This window comes from Eschrichtius robustus, chromosome 16, assembly GCF_028021215.1.
Source record: "Eschrichtius robustus isolate mEscRob2 chromosome 16, mEscRob2.pri, whole genome shotgun sequence".
In the NCBI taxonomy this organism is placed as follows: Eukaryota; Metazoa; Chordata; class Mammalia; order Artiodactyla; family Eschrichtiidae; genus Eschrichtius; species Eschrichtius robustus.
The window spans coordinates 86,022,295-86,043,724 of NC_090839.1; the positions used below are offsets into that span (position 1 = coordinate 86,022,295).

Here is a 21,430-nt window from a genome sequence, read left to right on the forward strand (position 1 = left end):
GTGCGGGTCGGAGCGGGCCGGAGCAGCAGAGGGGGGCAGTGGCGGTGGCGGCGGCCGCGGCGGGGGCGGAGGGGGCGGCCCCGCGGCCCCGCGTCCGCGTCACGTGGTGCGAGGCGGGCAGCCATCTTGCTACAAACACAAACAGAGAGGAGCGGCCGCCGCGGGAGCGCCAGCGCCCCCTCCCCCGCCGCCGCCGTCCCCCGGCCCGCCGCGCGTCGCCAACGCCCCGGGACCGGAGCCTCGCGCCGCCCGCCCGCCGCGGTAAGCGCCCGGCGGCCCCACGGACCCCGGCCCGCGGCCGGGCCCGGGCCAGGCCCGCCCCCGACGCCGAGGCGGCCGCGCCGAGCCTGCGAGAGCCAAAGCGGGAGCGCGGGCCGCCGGCACGGACCCTCCCCCGTCTCCTCCCGAGGCCGCCGCCCCCGACGCCCGGTGTGCCCGCCCTCCGTCCCTCCCCGCCTGACCCTCCCCCGGCGCGGGCCGGGCCCCCGCGCCGCCCGGAGGGAGGCCGGCTCCCTCCCGGGGGCGGCCGCCCGCGCCCCCGCACCTGGTGCCCCCTCCCTGAAGGGCACGCCGTCCTCCCGGGCCGGCCCGCCTCCTTCCCACCCCCGCGCTCCTAACGGTCGCTCTCCGGCCCTCGGAAGCCCGGCCCAGGCCCCCCACCTACCCCCGCCCGCATCCTCTGCCCGGGGGCCCGGGACCCTAGTGCCCGGTTCTCCCCGGAGATATCCCCCAACGCGCCTCCGGTATCTTATCGGCCTGAGCTGGGCCCGGCGGGTCTTAAAGTCCAAGCTTTCCGTGACTTTTGGCTAACGTGGAAGCCTCTCTTCTTAACCACAGCACTTCGCCTGGGTCTTCGCCTAAATTTCCTTTCAGCAGCGACATTAGTGCTTGGTCATTGGGGTCTTCTTCCTCCCGGTTGCCCGGCCGTGTGAAACACCTTAGTCTGTCCTGTCGCCAGGCTGGGCCCTTCCCAGCCCATCTCCTCTGATGCAGCAGCTCCCCAGTCACGGCCCCTCACACTTTGCCTTTTTTTTTTTCCAAGTTAACTTTAAAAAGACCCTCATCTCGCACGTCTTACCCAGCCATTGCTAGAATTCCCAGTGAGGGTACAGGTCTGGTCCATCATAGGGCCGGGCCTAGCCCCGGGGATAGATGCTCAACCAGTACTTGTTGGCCAGCTCTTTCTTCCACCCACCCCAGTCTCACTCCCCTCTTGCTTGTCATTGCTGCTTTTCCAGAGATCAGCCTCCACAGCCTTTCTGCTGCCCGAGAGCTGACACGCGGTTGCAGTTTAGCCCCCGCCCCTTGGCTTTGCACCTGAAACACCTTGGGTACCAACAGGCTGGTCCCCTTAGCTTCTCACAGTGTGGGAGTTTGCTTTCTGGTCCTTCATCGGTACCATTCCCTGTGCAGTCCCAGGCCACCCTCCATCACCCCAGCCTCAGTTTTATTTCCTAGATGGTAGGTCTAGTGTGTCATTGGGCAGGGTTGGAACAGATCTGGGCTTTGTGTGGCTGCCATGGCGGGGACCAGGGACCTCGAGGGGTCCCACGTGGTGATTACAGTCAAGTGAGTTCTGTTCTTAGACTCCTGGCCTGTCTTTCTCAGCCAGCGGATGTGTCAGTGTTGTCTGTAGTTTGATGGATTAAAGGACCCCAGTTTGCCCTGACTTTTACATCTGTAGTTGGAGTTTGGGATAGGAAAAAAAAAAAGCCCCACTTTAGAGCAGAGGAGGTGAGAAGAAGTGGCTATGGGAAGGATTTTTTTTTAAGGTTTTTTTTTTTGGTGTGGACCATTTTTCAAGTATTTATTGAATTTGTTACAGTATTGCTTCTGTGTTTTTTTTTGTTTTTATGTTTTGGTTTTTTGGCCGTGAGGTATGTGGGATCTTAGTTCCCCAACCAGGGATCGAACCCACAGCCCCTGCATTGGAAGGTGAAGTCTTAACCACTGGACAGCCAGGGAAGTCCCTATGGGAAGGATTTTTAAAATTCTAACGAGAAATTAAAAATGGTTTAAAACTCACAAAGTGTGCTTGTGAGTTTGGGGTGGTTCTTGCTGCACATGTGCCCCTTCTCCAGTCTCAGGTAGGGTGTCAGAGACGTCAGCGTCTCCTATCAGGGCAGCTGCAGCCTCCCTTCCTTGTTTTCTCTGCCTGGAGCCCAAGACTGGGCAAGTGGGCAGAAGGAATCAAACGAGTTAAAGTGTGAAAGTGTTTTGAAAACTGTTAACTACTAGACATGCTGCAGGGCGTTGTTATGATGGCTCAGAGGGCAGAGCTGGGAAAACTGACCAGCTGGGAAGAACATGGGCTTGCACCTCTTTTTAAGTCTCAGAGTTCTCCTACCCCGCATGGAGAATCTTTCCATCCTGAGAAAGGGCGGAGTCACCTCCAACAGGCTTGGGGCTGGGTGGTTGCTCAAATGTTGGGGAATTTGGTATTGTACTTCTGTTAATAGTGGTGCCTTCCTGTGCCAAAGCACATTGCTCTGGATTGGGGCTAATTTTCGCGGTGATGGAATGAGGAAATAACGTTCTTAACTTAGTGTGTACTGGGACTGCGTATTCTCTGGATTTTTTCCTTCTCCTGTGAGTTCTGCACCCCAGAGAACAGGCTCCCCTCGTGTTCCCTCAAGCCTGTCGTGAGCACCCAGGACCAGTGTGTGTTCTCTCCCTTGGACTCCGGCAGGGGGCAGTCTTTTAAGAGCAGTAATTCAGGTGCTGGGGGAGTGAGGGTACGCTGAGGCTTGAGAAGGAGAAGGGGGCGGGGTGTGGATAGATGAGGCAGACAGATGCTGAGAGGTGGGGGCTAAGCACAACACCCTTAGGTCAAGTAGCCAGGGAGGGATGCTGTCTCCGTCCCCTGCCTAACACCTCCTGCTCTTTCCTTCACTGGAAGGGGATCCAAATGCTGGGCTTTCAAAGTTTGTGATAGACTTAGGACAATTTTGTTTAATCTGTTCTTTTCCCGAGGATTTCCCTCCTGGCAGGATTGCAGATTTCTCTCATGGGACAGTGTAATTAGGGAATGATTTCCTTGCTCTTCAGAGGCAGGAATGAGCTGGAGTAAATTTCGTTTATCTTGTCTTACATTCTTCCCCATAGACAGACAACAGGCATGGTTACCTTCTGCCTGCGGCACACAGGCGGGTTTCTTGACTTTGCCCCTGTTGATAATCTGGGCGCAGATAACTCTTCGAGGTGAGGGCTGTCCTGTGCAGCGTAGGATGTTTAGCAGCATGCCTGGCCTCTGCTCACTGGTTGCCAGTAGCATTTCCCAGTCACACCGACCACAGATGTCCCCCGATATTGCCGGATGTGTCCTGGGGAGCAGAGTTGCCCCCAGTTGAGATATGGTGGCTTTGACGAAGCACGTGGGAAAGACTCACGCCTGTTTGGAGCTAGAAACGGTGGGGCGCGTGTGTGCAGCTCGCGGTTGAAGGGCCAGGCAGCCACCGGCTTCTGGGACCCAGGCCTCCCCTGGCTGGGCCCGCCCAGATGCTTGACCTCTCTCACCGGCCGCTCCTCCACTTCCTCTCGCCTGATTGCCTCTCTCTCGCCTCCGTAGTTTCCCTGCTTCTCACGCTGGGAGCCAGCGCTTTTTCTCAGTTCACTCCTTACAACCAGGACAGAAGGGTGACGGCTGAAGTGGGAAGCGCCTGGCGGCCAGCCGCCTTTGCCACTCCCTGGAGGGGTGGGAGGGTGAGTTGTCCCCTTTCTGTCCTCTCACCCCACAGCAGCTTTCCATGCTCGCAGGACTCTTTGTCCCATCGGTCTAGGATGGGGCTCTTCTGGGGTGGCCTGGAAGAGGCTCAGAACAGCCTCTCCTGAGTTTGTTTGAAGGAAGTGGGGTGTTTTTCTTGGAGTGACGAAGACTTAATATGTGATAGCTATCCCCAAATGTCTTCTTTTCCCTCTAAGCCTTTTTTTTTTTTTTTTTTTAACCAGTCATGTTTATTTTATTATTACTATTTTTTGGCCGCACCACGCGGCATGTGGGATCCTAGTTCCCTGACCAGGGATCAAACCTGCGCCCCCTGCATTGGAAGCATGGAGTCCTAATAACCACTGGACTGCCAGGGAAGTCCCCCCACAAACCTTTTAAAAATGGTCAAATATAACATATACCATGTTAGCTATTTTTTAAAAATTATTTTTATTTATTTGTTTTTGGCTGCGTTGGGTCTTCGTTGCTGCGTGCGGGCTTTCTCTAGTTGTGGCGAGCGGGGGCTACTCTTCGTTGCGGTGCGCGGGCTTCTCATTGCGGTGGCTTCTCTTGTTGCGGAGCATGGGCTCTAGGCACGCGGGCTTCAGTAGTTGTGGCATGTGGGCTCAGTAGTTGTGGCTCGCAGGCTCAGTAGTTGTGGCGCACGGGCTTAGTTGCTCCGCAGCATGTGGGATCTTCCCAGACCAGGACTTGAACCCGTGTCCCCTGCATTGGCAGGCGGATTCTTAACCACTGCGCCACCAGGGAAGCCCCCACCCTAGCTATATTTAAGGATACGATTCTGCAGCGTTAAATACATTCATCACGTTGTTGTGCAGCCATCCACCTCATCCCCAGAACTTTTTCATCTGCCCTATTTCAGCTCAAACTGTCCCCGTTAAACAACTCCCCACTCTCCTTGCCCCCACCCCCAGCCCTGGCACCCACTGTTCTGCTCTGTTCCTCTGAATTTGACTCCCCTGGTAATCTCACGTGAGAGGAATCATCCAATATTTGTTATTCCATGACTGGTATGTTTTATTTAGCTAATGTTTTCAAGAGTCATTCGTTGGCCAAATTACATAAGGGTTGTAGCGTAGACAGAACTAACCGGACTCGGCTGTTCTGGGAGGGCTACTCGAATACAGTGACAGGAAGAGCTTTTCAACAGGCCTGTCTTCTCTGACGGCCGTACGTGCTGTGGCGTGCTCCAGCTCCAGAAATGGCCAGCTGAGTCTGTTGTAGAAGAGACGCCCGTGCCGGGGGAGGTCAGCCCTGCTCTGGATGGTCTCACAAGCTGCATTTCACCCTAGGATGCTGGGATTCTGGGGGTGGGTCCCGTGTCTGTCGTGGAGTTTGCTTCGTGTCCTGGGCTGCAGCTGTGGAGGAGGGCCGCTTTCACCTGGCCCCTTTGGTGGAAACCCTTCTTCCTCCTTCCTTCCCAGAGTTGTGGAGTCTTGGAGTCGATGGGAACTGTGGAGGTGCTCCGGTCCAGCCTCCGCCCCAGCCAGTGAGGGAAGCCCTTGCACGGCTCCCTGAGACCCTGCCCTCCCACCCTCTGCTCGGAACCACCAGGGATGCGCCGCCTCCTGAGAGCCGCCTCCGCTGTTCCTTAGAGGGACGGGTCGCTGCCGCCACCACAGCCGCTTCTGTCAGCTTCAGTAACTCTGACCTTATTTCTGCTTTGTGGTGAGGGAGCCTTCTTCCTAGCTTGTATCACGGTCACATCGTTCTCTTCTTGGCTCTCTGTCCTTACGATCGGGCTCTTCCTGATCCCAGGGACCGGGCCTCGGTGTTGACTCCGGTCTGGTGAGTGAGCCCTGGGCACGCTGGCTGGAGTGGCCGGCCGCGGCCTTCAGCGCGCCCCACCTCGGGCTCTGGAATAGCCCCCGCTCCCCTTGTACCTGGTCTCTCCCCAAACTGAGTCTCTGGATTCTAGCTGCCAAGCAGCCAGACCTGAGTGTTTTCAGAGGAGAGGTAATTTTGCTCCCAGATAAACTTCTAGTCCTCTTAATAACTGGCCTTTTCTCTCTCTAGAACATTTGGGACTCCAGTGGGTTTTCTGCTTGTGTGTATGTGTGTTTTCTCTTTGTCGTAAACATCCACGGGTACCTCAGGCACCCTTTTACTGAATGCTGGGCCACTTGGCGAGAGCGCTGAGCTGTCGGGAGGTGCCTGCCACACCCCCAGCACCTCCGCCGGGCTCCGCCGAGTGAACTGGCCGCTCGAGAGGCCTGATGAGTGCAGGGCAGCGATGAGGAGGAGCAGGGGCTGGGGTCCCCTGTGCTCCGTAACCAGCAGCCTCCAGGCAGCTGTGGGCCTTCTTGTTATGCAAGACGGAGGAGGGCTGGAGGCAGGGAGGTCTGTCTGACCACTAATTTAACCCCACTTTTTTCTCTTCGCCCCTCAATAAGGATCTTTCCCAGATGTGAAGGTCCCTCCCTGGGCACTGCTCTGGTCAGACCAACATCCAGTTGCCTGGGGACCCTGGTTCACTCCAGCACAGGCCCTTGCCTGGAGAGAGCCCTGCCCCTGCCCTACCTGCTTCCCTGGGCAAGGCTGCCAGGTGAGTCTGGGCCAGAGGGAGGGCATCCCCCTGCAGAAGCTGGAAGGGGCTCTGGCTGCCTGTTTTCCTCCCCTCCCCCAGGCCTTCCTCCAGCGTGACTCTTTGGTTAACTCGTGGTGTGAGTGGCACGTGGCTGGCTTAGGCGAGTCCTTATAGAGCCCATTACTGTACCCACCTAGTCCTCATCCTTCGGGCTCTCCGGGCGTGCCGTCTCCAAGGCCCAGTGTCCCCCACGTCTCCACAGGTGTTTGGAGAGTGAACACCAGGTTCCCCCTCCCCTGCTCATCCCCTCGACCTCTAGGACACGCCCAGCTCCACAATGGCAGCAGAGACCCTCAACTTTGGGCCTGAGTGGTGAGTCAGGTGTGCTTTGGGTGGCGTAGAGAAGCCGGGAAGGACAGGGCTGCTCAGATTTCTGTCTGTCTCCTTCTCGTGCCCTTTCTGCAGGCTGAGGGCCCTTTCTAGTGGTGGCAGTGTGGCCTCCCCACCCCCATCCCCTGCCATGCCCAAATACAAGCTGGCCGACTATCGCTACGGGCGAGAGGAGATGCTGGCCCTCTATGTCAAGGAGAGCAAGGTAGGGGTGGGTGGGGGTGCGGTGTGGCCCAGTTGCCCGCCTTGCCTTGGCCAGTGGAGAGGGCCCAGGAGCATGTGATACCTCCTGCCCCGGTTGACAGGTCCCCGATGAGCTGCAAGACAAGGAGTTTGCTGCGGTGCTGCAGGAGGAGCCGCTGCAGCCCCTGGCCCTGGAGCCTCTGACTGAGGAGGAGCAGGTGGGGCCCTGCCGGCGGCGCCGCGTCTCCACCGTGGAGGGGGCTGGAGTTGGGAAGGCAGGTGGTGGAGTTGCGGTTGTGGGTGGGGTGGGAGCGGTCGGGTGCCTGGGTCCTCACTCCCACCCCTGGCTCCCTCCTCAGAGAAACTTCTCCCTGTCAGTGAACAGTGTGGCTGTGCTGAGGCTGATGGGGAAAGGGGCTGGTCCCCCCCTAGGTGGCGCCTCCCGTGGCAGGGGCAGCACGCGGAGCCGAGGTAGAGGGGGGTGATGGCGTGTTCTGGGGCGGGCAGCGGTGGGATTCGCGGTCTTGTGGACTTGGAGGGGTGAGTCGGCAGGTTTCCCACGCGCACCTCATTCCTTCTCCAGGCCGCGGCCGTGGTGACAGTTGCTTTTACCAAAGAAGCATTGAAGAAGGCGATGGGGCCTTTGGCCGAAACCCCCGGGAGATCCAGCGTAGCCAGAGTTGGGATGACAGGTGCAGGCTGGGAGAAGGTGGCATAGAGGCAGAGCAGAGAGGGGCCCCGGGGTTAGGGCCCAGGGTCTCATGGAGGGAGCCTTGGGTCTTTGTCATCAGAGGGCACGAGGAGACCCACCAGATTAGCCCTGGTCAGAGAGCTCTCTCTGTGCCCTCTGACCCCCATGACCCTGCCCGTTTCCTTCCGATTCTCTGGGCACGCCCTTGGGCTTCCTTCCAAGCCCGCCACCCCCATCCCCCCGCCCCACACCTCTCAGGGCAGAATGGACAAGGTGAGCAGAGATCCTGCAGGTCGGGGACGGAACTGTCCTCTGACCCACACCTGTCCTTCCCACAGAAGCGAGAGGCGGTTTGAGAAGTCGGCCAGGAGGGATGGAGGTATGGAGAGTGGTGAGGGTGGTGGCCAGGCCCTGAAGGTCGTTAAGAGGTGGGGGAGGACTGAAATGGGTGGCCCCGGTTGGGGGATGTTTCCTGGGGGAGGTGGTAGGGGCAGGAGGGCCCGGAGCTGGGCTCCTCTTTCCCAGCAAGGCGTATAGTAAGAGTCTTGCAGGGACCGTGGCCGCCGTCCGCTGATTGTGTCTTCCCCTGCTCCCAAGCGCGATCCGGGTTTGATGAGGGAGGGGCTGGCCCGAGGAAGGAGCATGCCCGCTCAGATAGCGAGAACTGGCGTTCTCTCCGAGAGGAGCAAGAGGAAGAGGAGGAGGGCAGCTGGAGACTTGGGGCAGGACCCCGGCGAGATGGCGACCGCTGGCGCTCTGCCAGCCCTGGTGAGCTTGGGGCCAGGTGGGCGCTGTGGGGGGCGGCGGGCGGTGAGCACTTCCTGTGAGGGTGGGCACCTGCGGCCAGGCAGAGGGAGCAGAGAGTTCTGGAGCGGGGTGGGTGGGAATGCAGTCCCGGAAGTCCCAGTTGTTCTGGGCCGGGGGGTCCCGGTGGGCAGCAGAAGACTGGGGACTCTGGCTTGACTGGGATACCGATTCTCCTTCTCCGACTTTTCCTGCCCAGATGGCGGCCCCCGCTCTGCTGGCTGGCGGGAACATGGGGACCGGCGTCGCAAGTTTGAATTTGATTTGCGAGGGGATCGAGGAGGGTGTGGTGAAGAGGAGGGGAGGGGTGGGGGGGGCAGCTCTCACCTCCGGAGGTGCCGAGGGCCTGACGGCTTTGATGACGACAAGGATGGGCTCCCGGAGTGGTGTCTGGACGATGAGGATGAAGAAATGGGCACCTTCGATGCCTCCGGGGCCTTCTTGCCTCTCAAGGTATCTGCGAGGCGGCGAGGGGGAGACTTTTCTTAGAGGTTGGTGGGAACCTGCCCTGAGGGGGTCCTCTCACTCCATCCTTTTTTCCTCTGCCGTTCACCTCCCTGTCATATCTCGTAACCTGTGCAGAAGGGCCCCAAGGAGCCCATTCCTGAGGAGCAGGAGCTCGACTTCCAGGGTCTGGAGGAAGAGGAGGAAGAGCCTTCCGAAGGGCTGGACGAGGAGGGGCCTGAGGCGGGTAAGCCTGCGCGGTGGGGCAAGGAGCATGCCTGCAGCCTCGAGCGAGCGGGGTCCGCGGGCAGCACGGAGGGAGGCCGGTGCCGACACGGTGTGGAGAGGAGCCTGGAAACAGCAGGGCTGTGTCCGATAGGCCGAGTGTCAGATAAAAATCAAAGCAGAATCAAAATGAGCTTTGACCGTCCCTGGAATCTGTCGAACACGGTATTAAACCAGCGGTGGTGTGTGTACAGCCCTGGCCGGTGGTGTGGATGCACGTCCATCGCCGAAGGGGCAAAAGAGGAAGCGTGCAGAGTGGGGTTTGTGGTGTCAGCGCACCGAACCTTAGCTGTGTTGACCAGAGATACGTGGGTGGACTCAATACCCAGAGGCCCTTCTGGCCACAAACGGAGGGTTTGTGCTAAATCATTTTTAAGGCCTTCCGGCTCTTTGGTTTTGAATTCTGGTAATTACCCTTCCCTTTCAGGTGGGAAGGAACTGACCCCACTGCCTCCTCAGGAGGAGAAGTCCAGCTCCCCGCCCCCACTGCCCAGCTTGGGCCCGCTCTGGGGAGGTAGCGGGGCAGGCGATGATGCTGTGGAGAAGGACCTGCCGGCAGCTGAAGGTATAGCCGGAGGGCAGGGCCGCCCTTTCCCTGGAGCCTGGGGCTGGCGGGGAAGATGCTCCCCTCCCTGCGGGAAGGAGGCGCAAGGAGTGTTTGTGGAGGGGCCAGAGGTCGCGCCGACTTCTCTGGAATAAGGGTGGTAGAAGGGGGACCGCCTCGCCCCCTTCTCTGGACTCCCCCATTCCACCTTCCCTTCTTTGCTCCTTCTAGGAGACGATATGAGAGCAGTGCAGCTGAGTCCTGGGGTGGGCTCACCCCCTGGCCCACCTGGAGATCTGGAAGATGATGAAGGCTTGAAGCACCTGCAGCAGGTGTGAGGGGGCCTGAGAAGGCTCTGGGGATCCTCCCCTCTGGGGGGACAGAGAGTCTTCATTCCGTCTGTCGCTGCCCCGGTTCCAGGCTTTTCCCCTTCGGTCCCACTGTGTTTAGGACCTGCTCTCTTGACCCCACCCCACCTTAGCCCCAGCCCCGTCTGATGTTGCTGGGCTTGGCCGGTTGAGCCTTCCCCTCTCTCCCTGGGTTCCCAGGAGGCGGAGAAGCTCGTGGCCTCCCTGCAGGACAGCTCCCTGGAGGAGGAGCAGTTCACAGCCGCCATCCAGGCCCAGGGCCTGCGCCACTCTGCAGCTGCCACCGCCCTCCCCCTCAGTCATGGCGCGGCCCGGAAGTGGTTCTACAAGGACCCGCAGGGGGAGATCCAAGGTGCCCGTGGGAAGCAGGGCATGCAGGAGGGGCTGCTGGGGCGTGGGGACAGCACCGTTCTCATCGAGGGCTCCTCTGGCGCACCTTTCTGACCGCAGCCCCCCTCCCCTTGGCCCAGGCCCCTTCACGACACAGGAGATGGCGGAGTGGTTCCAGGCGGGCTATTTCTCCATGGCCCTGCTTGTGAAGCGGGGCTGTGATGAGGGCTTCCAGCCGTTGGGTGAGGTGATCAAGATGTGGGGTCGTGTGCCCTTTGCCCCTGGGCCCTCACCACCCCCACTGCTGGTGAGCATACCCCCCTTTGCACAGAGCAGGGACGGGAGGTGGGAGCCTGGCGGATGGCAGCGGGTGCTGCAGAGCAAGCCAAGGTCAGAGCCGCCGGAACTCTCTGGCCCTCACTCAGGGAAACATGGACCAGGAGCGGCTGAAGAAGCAACAGGAGCTGGCGGCAGCCGCCTTGTACCAGCAGCTGCAGCACCAGCAGTTTCTGCAGCTGGTCGGCAGGTATGGGGGGGCCTAGCAGGGCTTGTCAGTAGGGCCACGCTGGCCCTGTGGCCGGCCCACCTCATGCCCGCCCGCTTCTCGGCAGCCGCCAGCTCCCGCAGTGTGCGCTTCGGGAAAAGGCGGCTCTGGGGGACCTGCCGCCGCCGCCGCCGCAGCAGCAGATCACCGCGTTCCTGCAGCAGCTCCAAGCTCTCAAGCCCCCCCGGTGTGTGGGACGCCCGGTCCTCGCTCTGTCTTCCCGTGGCCGCGCGCACAGCCCTCGGGTCGTGGGGGTGTGGGGTGCAGGCTGGAGATGGCTTTAGGGTGCTGAGTGTCAGTGCTTCGCTCCGCAGGGGTGGGGACCAGAACTTGCTCCCGACGATGAACCGGTCCTTGTCAGTGCCAGACTCGGGCCCCCTCTGGGACATACATACCTCAGCCTCATCACAGTCAGGTGTGTGGCCAGCCGCTGCCCCGCCCGGCCCGTGCCGAGTCCTGGAGTCCCCTCTCTATCCCCGACAGTCGCGGGTGGGTGGGTACCCTGCGGCCTGAGCCCCCTCCTGCAGCTGCCCTTGCTCCCCGCAGGCGGTGAGGCCAGTCTTTGGGACATACCAATTAACTCTTCGACTCAGGGTCCAATTCTAGAACAACTCCAGCTGCAACATAAAGTGAGTGGGCGTCTGGGGCTGGAGTCCTCGGGTGTCGGGGCCCAGGCCCCGGCAGGGAAGGCCTGACGTCGGGTCTGATCTCGAGCGCTCCAGTTCCAGGAGCGCCGAGAAGTGGAGCTCAGGGCGAAGCGGGAGGAGGAGGAGCGCAAGCGCCGAGAGGAGAAGCGCCGCCAGCAGCAGCAGCAGGAGGAGCAGAAGCGGCGGCAGGAGGAGGAGGAGCTGTTTCGGCGCAAGCAGGTGGGGGCCTGGCTGAGCGTGCGCGCCGCCCGGGCCGCGCGGGGGCGCCCGCCGGCCCTCACCGCGTCTCTGCCTCAGGTGCGGCAGCAGGAGCTCCTGCTGAAGCTGCTTCAGCAGCAGCAGGCGGCGGCTGCCGTCCCCGTGCCTCCTGCGCCCAGTTCCCCGCCCCCGCTGTGGGCCGGCCTGGCCAAGCAGGGCCTGTCCGTGAAGACGCTGCTGGAGCTGCAGCTGGAGGGCGAGCGGCAGATGCACAAGCAGCCCCCGCCTCGGGAGCCGTCGCGGGCCCCGGCCCCCAACCACCGTGTGGTGAGCAGGCCGGGCCTGGCCCCTGCTGGCTGGCACCTTGGGGCCCTCGGGAACCCCTTCCGGTCAGCTCCCGGGGCGACCCGGGGTGGGGGGCGCGCGGGTCCCCATGTGACCCCGGAGGCGCTCTCTTCCGCGAGGCCCTCGCCTCACCCCCACCGCCCGTGCCGCTTGGACCAACCTCCCGCTCGGCGTTCTCGAGTGTGCGTGTCCCCGCCTGGGCCGCCCTGACTCACTGCCCTCTGCAGCAGCTCGGGGGCCTGGGCGCCGCCCCCCTGAACCAGTGGGTCTCTGAGGCCGGGCCGCTGTGGGGCGGGCCCGACAAGAGTGGGGGCAGCAGCGGCCTGGGGCTCTGGGAGGACACCCTGAAGAGCAGCGGCAGCCTGGCCCGCGGCCTGGGCCTGAGGAACAGCCGCAGCAGCCCCTCTCTCAGGTGGGTGCTGGGGCCTGCAGAGGTGGGGGTGGAAGGATGCGGGACTCCTGAGCTCTCTGCTTCTTCGTCCCTGATCCGCCTCCATCCCGCTCAGTGACTCGTACAGCCACCTGTCAGGGCGGCCTGTGCGCAAAAAGACGGAGGAGGAGGAGAAGCTGCTGAAGCTGCTCCAGGGCATCCCGCGGCCCCAGGATGGCTTCACCCAGTGGTGTGAGCAGATGCTGCACACGCTGAGCGCCACGGGCAGCCTGGACGGTACCGGCGGCTCTCCCCGGGAGGCCGGGCTGGGGGCTCCAGAGCCGCGTCGGGTGGGCCCTGACAGCCCCGTCCTGCCCCGCAGTGCCCATGGCCGTAGCGATCCTCAAGGAGGTGGAATCCCCCTACGACGTCCACGACTATATCCGTTCCTGCCTGGGGGACACGCTGGAAGCCAAAGAATTTGCCAAACAATTCCTGGAGCGCAGGGCCAAGCAGAAGGCCAGCCAGCAGCGGCAGCAGCAGCAGGTGAGGCTTCACAGAGCCCTGGCCAGAGGCAGTGAGGGCGCCCAGTGCTCCCCTGAGCGCCCCCTCCCTCTCTGCTGCTTTGCAGGAGGCTTGGCTGAGCAGTGGCTCCCTGCAGGCAGCCTTTCAGGCCAACCACAGCACCAAACTCGGCTCTGGGGAGGGCAGCAAGGCCAAGAGGCGGGCACTGATGCTGCACTCGGACCCCAGCATCTTGGGTGAGCTTGCAGTGGGGAGGAGGCTCCTTCCTCGGCACTGGGCAGGAGCCTGGGTGGGTGAGCTCAAACCCAGCTTCCCCTGGCTTCAGGGTACTCCCTGCATGGACCTTCTGGTGAGATCGAGAGCGTGGATGACTACTGACCAGCCCGTCCCACCAGCACCCTGGGCTATCGGCCAGGGGCAGCAGCAGCGGCTTGGACCCCTGGGTCCCCAGACTGCAGGCTCCCCACGAGGAGCGTAGGAGGAAGCAGGGGCAGGGTCCCCAGCACTTGTTACAAACCACACGATGCACCTTAACTCACCCACCACGAGGCACTTTACAGATTGGGGGGAAGGGTTTTTTGGTTTTGTTTCTGTTTTTAATTTTAAACAGCATTGAAGAAAACATTAGGAGAGACAAAAAAAAAATTGTTAAGAAGTAGACTCTAAGCACCCCCTTTCCCTTTTGGGGATGGGGGAGCGACAATGGAAGATCCACAGAGGTTTTTGTTTCGTTTGTTTCTTTTCTTTTCTTTTTTTTTTTTTTTTTAAGAAAAAAGAAAAACGAAAAAAAAAAAAATGGTTAGGAGACTGAAAGAAAAAACACACTGTTATTTTGGGGCAGTGGGGACACGGGACCCACGGACCTGTCCTGCCTGGCCCCCGAGGCTGCACTTACCCTCCCTGCCCCACACGGTGGGCCACTGGGGTAACTGGAAGCTGGGGTGCCAGCAGTTTGCACAGCGAGGCCCCCTCAGCCCCGCCGGCCGGACCCGCTGTGAACGGCTCCCTTGTTGCTGTGACTGTGGCAGACGCGTCTGAGGTGGGGGCCAAAGTAGCCCCTTGGCTTCGCTGCTTCTGGGGAAAGTTGCACAAATGGGCCAGGCCGCCTCAGCACCCCAGGCTGCCACCCTGCGCCGGCTGACAGGGTGGATGGGAGAGGGCCGGCAGTGCCAACCTCATCTGGCTGTCAGGCCGGCAGAACTTCCACTCTGGCCCTGGTGAGGGGCTTCCCCCTCCGCTGCCATTCGGGGGGGGGGGGGGTGGGGGGGTGGGGGGGCCGGCCTGGGTGTGAAGCTGAAAGTCCCAGCTCCCTGCCTTGCCGCATGAATGTATTCTCTGGGCCACGAGCCCCTGCTGTGCCCGCTGCCTCAACCCCGAGCGAGGTGGGGGCGGAGCAGTTCCTCCAGGAGCTGGAGAGAGAGGCGCCACTTAATGACTGTTGCTCCTCCTGTGAAGGGGGTAGGCGAGGGGCCGAGGAGGCCACGGGAGTGGGCCGCCTGGGGCTTCGGGTTGCAGCGCGGGGCTGTTAGAAGGGAGCTCCCTACCTGCAGCCAGCTGTGTGGGATATGGACCACCCAGCTCGGCCCTGACCCCTCCATTGACCAAATGGGAGAGGAGCAAGCGGCCTCTCCCCTCCCTGCTCCCCTCATGTTTTTAAATGTTGGGTAGGGGTGGGGTGTCAAGAATGGGAGTGTCTGTCTCTCCTGGGTCGGGGGTAGGCTGCCCTTCACCAACTTCTTATTCCCAATCACCTACCTGGGTTTGTCTCCATTTGGGTTTTTGTTTTTTTGTTTTTTTGTTTTTTTTTTAAGTTTGTTGTATCTTTTGGATTTCTCATTTAACTTCTCCCGTGGACCTCATTGCTCAGAGCGCAGTATTAGGGCAAGATTCTGCCACTGCCTCCCCTCCATGAATGTATTTATCCTTCCTGCCCTGGGGAAATGGGGAGTGGCCCCAGTTTTCTTTCCCCATCTATCCCCAGAGAGATGATTTTTTTTTTTTTTTTTTTTTTTTTTTTTGCACCAAAGTGGCAACTGGGTCAGTGTTGGGGGATAAAGCTGGCCTCGGGGGTGGAGGGGCCCCCTCCACCTGCTTCTCCCTGGTTTCAACAGTGTTAGCGTCCGTGAAAAGACAATATTCTCTCTAAAGCAATAAGGGGGTGATGGGCCAGGGGGAAATGTCTTGCTGCTGCTGGCCCCCCAGCTCCCCCTTTCCTCGAGCCAGTATTTGGCGGCATTAGAGGTGTTGGGGGAGTACTGTTGTGACTGAATGTAACTGCCCCCACCCCTGCCGCAGCCAATGCAGGGGGAGGGGGGATGACACTCTTCCCCGTCTCTTCCTTCCCCTCCCCCCTCCAGCTAAAGAGACTTTGAATTTAGGGGGCCCTTGAGCCTGGAGAGGCCTTAACCCTGTGAGGAAGTGTAGGGGGGAGCCCTCTCCCCACCCCCATCCCCTTCTGAGAGTGGTCAATGTTTACAAGCCCCTGAGCCCCCCAGCCCAGGGACTCAGGCCCCTTGCTGTCCTTTCCCAGCCCGTCTTCCTGGGACCCGGCTGCTCCCCCGCCCTTCCCGGGGTTAGGGTGGGTGCAGGGGTCATTCTGTATCTTGTCTGCCTTGTACCCACCATCTCCCCAACCTGTGTGACTCCCTTCTCGTCTACCTGCCTCTGTAAATACTCCGCTTCCCCCCAATAAAACTTGGTGTGTGTTCTCCCCTTCTGCGTCTGAGTTGTTTCTTGGGGTAAGGGCATGTTGGGAACGAGAGGCACAGCTCAAAAGAGCTGGGAACGGAAAGAGCCACAGGCAGGGGGCGGCTGTGCTCGACCAGCCTAACCAGGCCAGACTAGAAATGGGAGGGCTGTGTGTGTGCAACACCTGTGACCCGCAGGCCAGAGAAGGTCCTCCTGCCTGTGACTCCGCTTCTGGCCGAGAAGGAATGGTAGTCCCCACCCCACTACTTGGAGCCCCACGTCCCCCCAGCCAGTCTGCCGCTGGGGACAGATACCTAGAGCGAGGAAAACACAAAAGCAAGGGTAGAGACCAGGTACAGAGTTGGAATTGGTTCCTTTATGGAAAAACTGAAAATATAATAAAAATTAAAATAAAACCAGTTTTAAAAAAGCCAGCCCCTGGAGTTTCCACCTCCTGCCTCTGGCCCTCCAGAGGGATGAGGCCCTGACCCCAGGGCAGCAAAAGGATGAGGGCTTTCTGCCCCTCCTCTTCCCCCATTCTATTCCCATCTTAATCTCCACAGTGGGGGCCCCGGGAGGAACCAAACCTGGGTAGGGGAGCAGGGACCCGAGGCCCCGTGGCCCGAGGAGGGAGGCTCGGTGTGCACCCAGCCCCAGAGCTCCCGGCCTGTAGTGTGGGCATGGGCAGGGCCCCTCCTAGCCTGGGCCCAGCTGGGGTCGGGGCTGTTAGTTCCAGATCTTGAGGAAGGAGTCCCAGGAGCCTGTGGCCACAGCCATGCCATCGTCAGTGACCCCAAGGCAGCTCACTCGGTTGTCGTGGCCTGCGAGGACACCTGGGACAGAGGGGGACGTCAGAACTCCAGCCTCGTTTCCCTGTCCCCGCCCGCCCCCTGCTCAGCTCCCAGCTCTCACCTGCACGGTCGCCCTTCATGGCATCCCAGATGTTGCAATTGAAGTCGTCGTAGCCAGCGAGCAACAGCCTGCCGCTGCGCGAGAAGGCAACAGAGGTGATGCCGCAGATGATGTTGTCATGGGAATACATGAGGAGCTCCTGGTCGGCCCGCAGGTCAAAGAGGCGGCACGTGGCGTCGTCAGAGCCCGTGGTGAAGGCATAGCCGTTGGGGAAGAACTGCAGGACACAAGACCAGAATGGGATGAGGGTGCAGGGCAGGGCCGGGAGCCTGGCAAAGAGGGGCCAGCCCAGCTCGCCCCAGAACTTACAGCCACGGCATTGATGTCGGATTCGTGGCCGATGAAGGTCTGTCGGCACATCGAATCCCGCACGTCCCACAGCTTGATGGAGGCATCACAGGCACCTGACACAAAGGTGCGGCCATCGGGGGCCAGTGACAGGGACATCACATCCCCACTGTGTCCAGCAAAACCCACCGTCTGCTGGCCTGTCTCAATGTCCCACAGGGCACTGGAGGGGCGACAGGAAGAAGGAATGGATCAGAGACGGATGCAGGACAGACTCCCTCTCCCCTTCCCCTCCACCCTGTGAGCCCAGGCCCACACAAGGGGCACCGGCTGCCACTGGGTGACAGAAGCCTGCTCCTGTCCCAGGTGAGGAGGGGTCCCCCCCTTCCCCCTCCGTCCTGCCACCAGAGCAAAAGGCTGAGTGTTCAGAACAAGGGCTCTGCCGGTGCTTGTGCAGGGTGGGGACTACCCGCTGAGCACTGAGGCGGTGCTCCCTCCCCCAGCAGGAAGTGTAGGTGAGCCCCGACTGCCTAGCCCTGGCAGGGCCTCACCAGGTGGTGTCCCCAGAGCTGGTGATGATTTGGTTGTCATCCAGGAAGCGGCAGCATGACAGGTACCCTGGGGAAAGGGGCTGGTCAGCCGGGTCTTTAAGGGAGGGCAGCGCAGCCCCTCGCCCCGCAACAGTGCCCATGCCTTGCCAGGCGCCTCTCACCAGTGTGGCCAGGCAGCTCCCGGCTGACCCTGACATTGCCCTCACGGGTCTTGAGGCTGTAGATGGAGCAGATGTTATCCAATCCCCCACAGGCCACAAAGTTTCCTGAGGGTGCGTAGGCACAGGTCATGACCCAGGAGGAGCGCAGCGGGATGGCATGGACCTATGGACGAGGGGCAGTGCCCAGGGTCAGAGCCAGCCAGGGCCTGCAGCCCAGCCCCGTCCGGCCTCAGGTGCCACCTCTACCTTGTTGGTGGTGTAGCTGTCCCAGATGATGAGCTTCCCGTCCTGGGAGGCACTGACCAGCAGCCTGTCGGAGAGTGGATGGAGACGCAGAGGGGTCAGGGTGGGAAGCCCCCTCTGGAGGCAGAACACCCTTCGCACTCTCCCATCTGGTGGGAGACAACTCCCGGCAGCAGCTGAGAATTTCCTGTCGGTATGGCCCTGTTTCCCATCCCCTGGGGATGTCTGGGAGTCATGGGCTTCCCAAACAGACTTGGCAACAGGGGCATCCTGTTTCTGGCACCAGACGTGCAAGGCTACCCCTGCCCACCCTGCCTGCCACAAACTCAGCCCGAGGCAAACACGACAGCTCAGCACACAGCCCCAGCCACACCCACCTTGAGTCTGTCCCCCAGTGCATGGCGTAGATTTTTGCCAGGTGCCCACGGAGGGTCCTCCGTGTCCTCATTTGGATTCTCCCCACTGGGTCCAGCCCAGCTGTGATCTGGAGGTGGAGGCAGAATGGGCTCAGGAAGGTTCAGGCGGCAGGGCCCTCTGAGAAGTATGCTTCCAACCCGTGCTCCTTCCCTAAACCCAAGTCCAGCCCTGGATTCATCTCACCTGGGTCAGTGTTGAATCCCCACATGCTTTTCGGGCATCCTATAAGAGATGGCAGAGCCATTCAGAGAGAGACACGAAGAGAAGACGGGAGGAGAAGAAAGAGAACAGGAAACAGGAATGGAGAGGATGAGACAGGAGGATATTAGGGTACCCCACCACCACCCACACACACAAACCCCTCCCCTGGCCCGGTGCACGCAAGCCACCCGGCCCTGCCCGCTCAGCCGCCCCAGCCCGGCAGCCAGGCCCTCACCCGGATCTGGTTCCGGAGCTGCTCAGCCTCCTGTCTCAGTTGCTCCAGCTCACTCATGGCGCCGGGCCCGTGGGGCGGGGTTGGGGGCGGCTGGGGGCCGCGGGACGGGGGCTGGGGGAGGCAGCTCCTCGCCGCTGGCCCGAGGCCTGGGGGATGCAGGGCTGACGTCAGGCCCAAGGCCGCCGGGGAAGAAGGGGGAAAGGCGGGGTTGAAGCGCGGCCCGGAAGGGGTAAGTACCGGTCGGAGGGGGAGGGGGCGCCAGCGGTGGCCGCGGTCCCCCGGACAGAGCACGGGTCTCTGGCACGGGAAAGACGTAGCCAGGGAACAGCTGACTTCCCCAATCTTCCTCCCGCCCCCCGGAAACGGAGCGGGAAGCTCAAGAGGAAGCGCAGGGGAAACCCCTCCCTCGGACAGCAGCCCGGGCGGGACACCCGCGGCAGGAACTGGGGTGCGGGAAGGGGCGGGGAGAGTCCCTTCGAAAACAGACCGGGCGTCCTCCCCGGCCCGCACAGGCACCGCCCTCCTAGCACCTAATTTTAAAAGGGACCGTGCCTCTTTAAATTCACCCCCATACACCGCACACCCTCCACACACACATCCCCAGCTTCGACTGGGGGTGGGGGAGACCAGAGGGGAAAGCTGGGCTGTTCGTGGGGTTGCCTAGGCAACCGTCACCCGGACTGAGAGCACCTCATTGGTGAAGTGCCCCCACCCTAGCCCGGTTGCCGAGGCAACCCGCATCCACGGCTGAGACCTGTAGGGTGGATGACCCCACCCCCGGCCCCATCGCCCCCGCCCGACCCAGCCTCCCGCCCCTCCCCAGAACCAGCCAGGGTGGCTGTTTACAGGATTTGGGAAAAGCCGATTGGGCACTAATAGGTTCGGGACGGCTCACCCCGGATTATCCCTGGGCCGGCTGCGCCCCATTAGCCGCCCGCGGCGGGTGGAGGCGAGGGTGGCGAGGTAGCCAGCCCTAAGCCGCTGCTCCCTCCAGCGGCTAGGCCGCCCGCTCCGGTGCGCCCGCAGAAACCCCGTGGGAGCCGCTCTCGAGTAATTAGGGCTCCAAAGAGAGGTCCCGGGCCCCGAGGCGCGGAGCTGCTCTCTCCCAGGCGCCGGCGGGCGGGCGAGCGGGCGGCCCCAGGCGGCCCGGCTCCCCAAGAGCCCAGCCCGCGGGCTCCGCGCCGGGGCCCGGAGTCCTGCCCCACCTCCGCTTTAGACACCTGTGTGATCTGGCCATGCACACTGCACTCTGCCCACCCAGGCGTCCCCCATCCTGCTCCCACTTCCCCCGTACCCTGGGCGTTCCTCTTCCCCACTGACATTTCCCCTCTGTTCAGCTTTTCTACGCCAGCGCCAGAGGACGCCCCTCCAAAAAAGGGAGGGGGCAAAGCCCCCCACCCCACTTCCCCAGCTCCGGACAAAGCCCCTTCCTTCCAGCTGCCGGCAGCCCAGGCGGGGCGGCAACGCCAGACGCCCGGGGCAGAAGGAAGCAGGCCGGGAGGAAGCCGCTGGGGGCGGGGGCGACGCTCCCAGACCTCAATCCCCATCACTCTCCAGGGCCCCCTAGGCGGCCCCGGGTTCTGGGCATACAGCAGCCGGGGCTACCACGGAGAAATGGGGGTGCAACCACCTCCGCAGGTCTAGCGGGGAGAAGGGGAGGGGACAAGGGAGGGTCCCCGGATCTGGCAGCTGGAAGGCGCGGGCCGGTGCCGCGCTGCGAAGCGCAGTGGGCCTGGTGCTCCGGCCCCCACGACCTCCATTTTGCCCAAATGAAAGCTATGCGGGGGGGGGTGGGGGCCGCCTGGGAGCTAAGCGTGGGGTTAGGACTACTAAAGGGAATAGGGTGCCGAGGTCTCCGGTCTAGGGTAATGGGGCCAGAAAACACGGGCAGACCCCAAATCGAGGTGGAGACGAGGAGAAGGGTAGCCTCGCGGCCCTGCCTGCCTCTCAGGATTCTGGAGTTTTGCAAGGCGAATGCCGGCGGGGGTGCAAAACGGGAGGACACGAGGGGTGCTACCCCGGGGCAGGCAAGGGGGTGGCAGAGGTGGGGAAAGGGGGCGGGGCGGGGCCTAGAGGAAGCCCCGAATTTAGACCCCCAACTTCTCAGGGAACAAGAGGTAGGTGGGGCTGGCCTGGGATCTGGGGTCAGGCAAAATAACCCCGATGGTGCAGCGAGAGCGTGCGTTATTGGAGGCGAGGGTCCCCCAGTTTCCCTTCCGGGTTTGGGAGCGACGGGGCCAGAAAAAGGGAGGGGAGGTCTGGAGAGTTACGTCCGCTCCCGAGAGGCCAAGACCGGGGAGACAGGCAGAAGAGAGGTTCCCCCATGGGAATTTGGGGCTGGGGGGGGGGAATGAGGACTCCTTTTATCAGCGGAGGTACCTGTGGCGGTGGGACTCTGCGAAGGGTCGCTAGAGGAGCGCGGGAGGTCCTGTCTTCCTCCGCGGCGGAGGCGGCAGCGGCGGCGACGCGGATGGATTTCCTCAGTCACCGCAACTCACCGTCCAGCTCTGCTCTCCCTCGAGCGGAGGGATCCCGCCCGCCAGTGACGCGGCCGTCGCCGCCGCGCCCAGGGCCCGGCTGGGCGAGACCAACTACTTAGTGGGGGGAGCCCGGAAGGGAAAATACCACCTAAGGGGCAAATATTGACCCTGTCACATCAAAGATATTACTCCACACTATTTCCACGCAAAACGGACCAAAACAGATGCTTTGCTTCCCAAAAAGGCGTAAGACATCTCCCCCGGGACTGGCAGAGATGGTACCGGCATAGGGGAGGGTGAAACCGCTGGATGATCACGTGACCTACCCTCCC

General features: G+C 61.7%; 2 protein-coding genes across 8 annotated transcripts; one reads left to right on the forward strand and one right to left on the reverse strand.

Moving 5' to 3' along the window:
* Nucleotides 1-102: 102 nt before the first annotated feature.
* GIGYF1 (GRB10 interacting GYF protein 1) lies at nucleotides 103-13,382 on the forward strand. 7 transcript variants are annotated; one of them, XM_068524972.1, is made up of 28 exons: nucleotides 103-261; nucleotides 3,569-3,702; nucleotides 5,152-5,395; nucleotides 6,121-6,272; nucleotides 6,517-6,626; nucleotides 6,720-6,849; nucleotides 6,950-7,045; nucleotides 7,187-7,298; nucleotides 7,411-7,519; nucleotides 7,857-7,897; nucleotides 8,116-8,286; nucleotides 8,522-8,775; nucleotides 8,905-9,013; nucleotides 9,479-9,616; nucleotides 9,827-9,927; nucleotides 10,144-10,315; nucleotides 10,434-10,600; nucleotides 10,719-10,819; nucleotides 10,905-11,024; nucleotides 11,152-11,252; nucleotides 11,384-11,466; nucleotides 11,560-11,703; nucleotides 11,782-12,009; nucleotides 12,255-12,439; nucleotides 12,534-12,694; nucleotides 12,780-12,943; nucleotides 13,029-13,158; nucleotides 13,248-13,382. In XM_068524972.1, the coding sequence occupies exons 5-28, from the start codon at nucleotides 6,592-6,594 to the stop codon at nucleotides 13,298-13,300; spliced, it is 3,105 nt and encodes a 1,034-aa protein (XP_068381073.1). In that variant the 5' UTR covers nucleotides 103-261; nucleotides 3,569-3,702; nucleotides 5,152-5,395; nucleotides 6,121-6,272; nucleotides 6,517-6,591; the 3' UTR covers nucleotides 13,301-13,382. The 7 variants fall into 7 exon arrangements, with proteins under 7 accessions (XP_068381073.1, XP_068381072.1, XP_068381076.1 ...); XM_068524971.1 differs by lacking the exon at nucleotides 3,569-3,702; XM_068524975.1 differs by lacking the exon at nucleotides 3,569-3,702 and having other exon boundaries at nucleotides 12,258-12,439.
* Nucleotides 13,383-15,964: 2,582 nt separating this feature from the next.
* GNB2 (G protein subunit beta 2) lies at nucleotides 15,965-21,150 on the reverse strand. The gene is made up of 10 exons (XM_068524978.1): nucleotides 20,998-21,150; nucleotides 18,619-18,764; nucleotides 18,366-18,404; nucleotides 18,143-18,249; nucleotides 17,769-17,832; nucleotides 17,523-17,685; nucleotides 17,362-17,428; nucleotides 16,832-17,033; nucleotides 16,523-16,739; nucleotides 15,965-16,443 (listed from the first exon to the last, which is right to left on the reverse strand). Exons 2-10 carry the CDS (start codon nucleotides 18,673-18,675, stop codon nucleotides 16,337-16,339), a joined length of 1,023 nt encoding a protein of 340 aa, XP_068381079.1. The 5' UTR covers nucleotides 18,676-18,764; nucleotides 20,998-21,150; the 3' UTR covers nucleotides 15,965-16,336.
* Between the last annotated feature and the right edge of the window lie 280 nt (nucleotides 21,151-21,430).